At 45.3% G+C, this 4241-nt stretch overlaps 1 protein-coding gene across 1 annotated transcript; it reads left to right on the top strand.

Moving 5' to 3' along the window:
* Positions 1–785: 785 nt before the first annotated feature.
* Positions 786–2718, top strand: FAM209A (family with sequence similarity 209 member A). Its single transcript, XM_066236534.1, has 2 exons — positions 786–1034; positions 2417–2718. The coding sequence occupies exons 1-2, from the start codon at positions 786–788 to the stop codon at positions 2666–2668; spliced, it is 501 nt and encodes a 166-aa protein (XP_066092631.1). The 3' UTR covers positions 2669–2718.
* The last annotated feature ends 1523 nt before the right edge of the window (positions 2719–4241 follow it).

Here is a 4241-nt window from a genome sequence, read left to right as displayed (position 1 = left end):
TTCCTGGCATCAGCCTTGGTTGTCATACAGGCTGTGTGTCCTCACGTTGGGGTCTTCATACCCTCTTAATCATCCTTCAAACTCTACTCATATGTCTTTTTCAGGAAAGCCTTCCTGCATAACCTAACACGTTGTTCTATGCTCTTAAAGCTCCCTACTCTAATCTCAATTTTAATAAATTATATCCCTCATTAACCCAGGGATTACCCTCTTGGGTAAAATCAGTGAGTGAGGAGCAATAGGGAGGGGTGGGGACTGTGGCACCAGTCTTTTCAGATCTTCCATATTTTCAAAAGGAGCCAGAAATCTAAGATTTTAAAAATGAAACCCCCACCCAACATTTAAATATTGAAAATACCAGTACTTATTTTTAGAAACAATGTAGGCCAAACAATACACATCCATGGTTCCTAATGTGTAGCCTCCAATTTAATATCTATCTCACGGGGCTCTCAGCTCCACAGGGGTACATGCCACGTGTTCAACACAATGTCTGGTTTCAACAAACAGTTCAACAGAACGACTAGCGAGGAGATGGCAATCCATCATCCCGTCCTCTCTTTTTTATTTCCTACTGGAACTTTCTCCATCTCCCCTGAAGTCCTACTTCTGGCCCACTGGGGGGCCTCATTATCCCCTTTTCTGCTGTCATCACAATGGCTGGAGCTGCTCCTGCCTTGGGCCCTCTGTGACATCAAACACGGCCCAGCCCTAGGCACGCTGTCTCCAGGTGCCAGGGCAAACAGGCTCACCATGAGCAGTTTCCTCCCCCATCACTGCTCACCATGCCTACGCTGAAATGGTTCTTGCTCTTGACTCTGTGCTTGCCCTGCAGCTACGCCTTTATGTTTTCTTTTGTGAAGGAGAAGGTCAAAGAACCCCAGGGGAAGGCGCCTTGCGAAGGGCACTTTCGGATTAGGCAGAATCTATCAAAGCACACTCAAGGCTGGCTTAGCAGCAAATGGCTCTGGTTCTTCTTTGTAGTTGTGCTGTATATGATTCTAAAGTTTCGAGGAGGCAGTGAGAAGAGTAAGGTAAGGAGAACACATTGACTCCGTCTCAGACTTGGAGAAACAGAGGTTTTAATTGCTATAGGTAGGAGCCTTGAGTAGAAGAAACTAGGAGGGAAAGCACCCATACTTCATGGTCCTGGGAAATGCTGGTAAATCCTTTTCCTGGTGTAGCCTTAGGGAAGACGATAATCCCCAAACCCAGTGAGGCTGGAACTGAAAGTTGAAGACCACCTTCTATTTATTGGGTGAAGGGAAATTGGCATGATATTTTTAGCCTGTTTAATGAGGGGTTTTGTTTTTGTTTTTGTTTTTTCAAATTGAGGATTCATTTAAGAACTTGGCATATTTCAGGTCAAAATTATGCCCAGAGCCAGGTTTAAATATTTTTAAAAATTAAATATTTCCCTAGTGTTTGACTTATTACATGTTGCTGAACTGAATGGAGATACTGTTAGCCCAAGTAAAGGTAGAGACCTGTCCTAAAGGGATAGAGGTGTGGAAAGGTAACAGCTTGTTCCTAAAGTGACTAAACTCACAGAAGGGGAAAGAGACAGAAACATGGCCACTTACCTTCTGCGAGACAGACCCCACACATCACAAGACTGTGTCCAAACTGATCAGAGTGGTGTTGGCAAGCCTTTTCTGTAGAGGTCCAGACAGTAAATGTTTTCAGCTTTGCAATGATTCAATTCTGCTATTTTAGTCTGAAAACCCTCGACAGTATACAAATGAATGACCACGGCTGTGTTCTAATAAAACTTTATTTATAAAAACAGATGATAGGCCTGACCTGGCGGTGGTGCAATGGATAGAGCGATAGACTGGGACGCAGAGGACCCAGGTTCAAAACCCTGAGGTCTCAGGCTTGAGAGTGGGTTCATCTGGCTTGATTGCAGGCTCATTCGGTTCGAGTGCAGACTCACTCGCTTGAGCGCAGGGTCGCTGGCTTGAGCATGGGATCATAGACATGACCCCATGGTCACTGGCTTGAGCCCAAAGGTCGCTGGCTTGAGCCCACAGGTCACTGGCTTGAAGCCCGAGGTCATTGGCTTGAGCCTAAGGTTGCTGGCTTGAGCAAGAGGTCACTCACTCTGCTATAGCCCCCCAATCAAGGCACATATGAGAAAGCAATCAATGAGCAAGTAATCAATGGACAACTAAGGTGCCACAACAAAGAATTGATGCTTCTCATCTCTCTCCCTTATGGTCTGTCTATCCCTTTCTGTCCCTGACTCTCTCTGTCTCTGTCAAAAATGGTGGGCCAGATTTGGCCGTACTTTTCCAATCCCCAGACTAGAGCAATGCTAGAACCAGCTTCTCTTAAGTGAGCCCAATTCCCTTAAAACTGTGTCAAAACCCACAAAGCCAATAGTGTTATTCACCCTGCATGTCTTTCTCGACAGGAAAGGAATCCTCCTGGCTTTCGAGGCTGTTCAGTGTGTATTCCACCGAAGAAAACCGTTCCCCCCGGCAAAGACTATGCCCTGAACACCTTAACCCAGCTCGAGATGGACCTTGTGAGGTTTGTGTCCAAGGTGCGGAATCTGAAAGTCGCCGTGGCAGCTGGCAGTAACCTCAGGCTTCCAAACTTAGAGGTGCCTGCAAACCCGCACAACAATGTCACAATATATGAAATATGGGGCGAAGATGAGTAGGAATGAGTGGATTTGTGTATCAAAGTAGGACAAAAAGAGTTGAGTGTTGACAAACTATATGCAAACTAATAAAACTATTCTGAAGAAAAATCTTGAATTTGAGATTTTTTTCCTCTTTTGTTAAACTTGAAAAAATAAATGTGAAACCAGTGGCTGTAGCTGTTGATGGTTTGTTTTTGCCTTTCTCATTTTTATTTTATTTTTTTGTATTTTTCTGAAGTTGAAAATGGGGAGGCAGTCAGTCAGACAGACTCCTGCATGCACCTGACCAGGATCCACCCGGCATGCCCACCAAGGAGTGATGCTCTGCCCTTCTGGGGTTCCGCTTTGTTGCAATCAGAGCCACTCTAGCACCTGAGGCAGAGGCCAAGGAGCCATCCTCAGCGCCCGGGCCAACCCTGCTCCAATGGAGCCTTGGCTGAGGGAGAAGAAGAGAGAGACAGAGAGGAAAGAAGAGGAGGGGTGGGGAAGCAGATGGGCGCTTCTCCTGTGTGCCCTGGCCAGGAATCGAACCCGGGACCCCTGCACGCCAGGCCAATGCTCTACCACTGAGCCAACCAGCCAGGGCCTGTTTTTGCCTTTCTCACTTCCTCTAGAGTTGTGCGTGTGAGAAGTGTATCAACAGAGACCTAGTTGCATGGAAATTTGCGTTGATATTAATACCATTTTCATATTTTCTATCTTTTTTGTAAGATTTTATTTATTTATTTTAGAGAAGAGAGAAAGAGAAGGGGGGAGGAGCAGGAAGCATCAACTCCCATATGTGCCTTGACCAGGCAAGCCCAGGGTTTCCAACAGGCAACCTCAGCGTTTCAGGTCGATGCTTTATCCACTGCACCACCACAGGTCAGGCCATATGTGCTATCTTTATATTAGCTCTTTGTACAAAAGATGGAATTGATCATTTATATGATGTATTATAAAGGACAACTTTAATTATAGGTTTAAAATAATAAAATGATTGAATTAGGAGGGCTGTGGGGAGGAGGGGGTGGATTCTAGAGTTACTTGATTTTCTTACCAGCAGAAAAGTATCGTGATGTATTATGGACTTCCTTCTACCAACTAGAAGTTATATATGTCTAATTAGATTGAGAAAAATGGACAATCAATTTAGACTTTCTTTTTTTTTTTTAAGTTTTTTTTTTTTTCATTTTAGAGAGGAGAGGGAGAGACAGAGAAAGAGAGAGAGAGAGAGAGAGAAGGGGGAGGAGCTGGAAGCATCAACTCCCGTATGTGCCTTGACCAGGCAAGCCCAGGATTTCGAACCAGCGACCTCAGCATTTCCAGGTCGACGCTTTATCCACTGCACCACCACAGGTCAGGCTCAATTTAGATTTTCAATGTCATTTGGATACAGATGATCTAACCAGGGCTTCCTCCATTACTTGATATGAATGCTCTTTATAATACTTATTAAAAATATGGATGTTTTGGCCCTGGCTGGTTGGCTCAGTGGTAGAGCATCGGCCTGGCGTGCAGAAGTCCCGGGTTCGATTCCTGGCCAGGGCACACAGGAGAAGCGCCCATCTACTTCTCCACCCCCCCTCCTCTCTGTCTCTCTCTTCCCCTC

Source organism: Saccopteryx bilineata, chromosome 6 (assembly GCF_036850765.1).
Source record: "Saccopteryx bilineata isolate mSacBil1 chromosome 6, mSacBil1_pri_phased_curated, whole genome shotgun sequence".
Lineage (NCBI taxonomy): Eukaryota > Metazoa > Chordata > Mammalia > Chiroptera > Emballonuridae > Saccopteryx > Saccopteryx bilineata.
The sequence above is the reverse complement of the archived record's forward strand: the minus strand, read 5'-3'. Positions and strand labels throughout refer to the sequence as shown.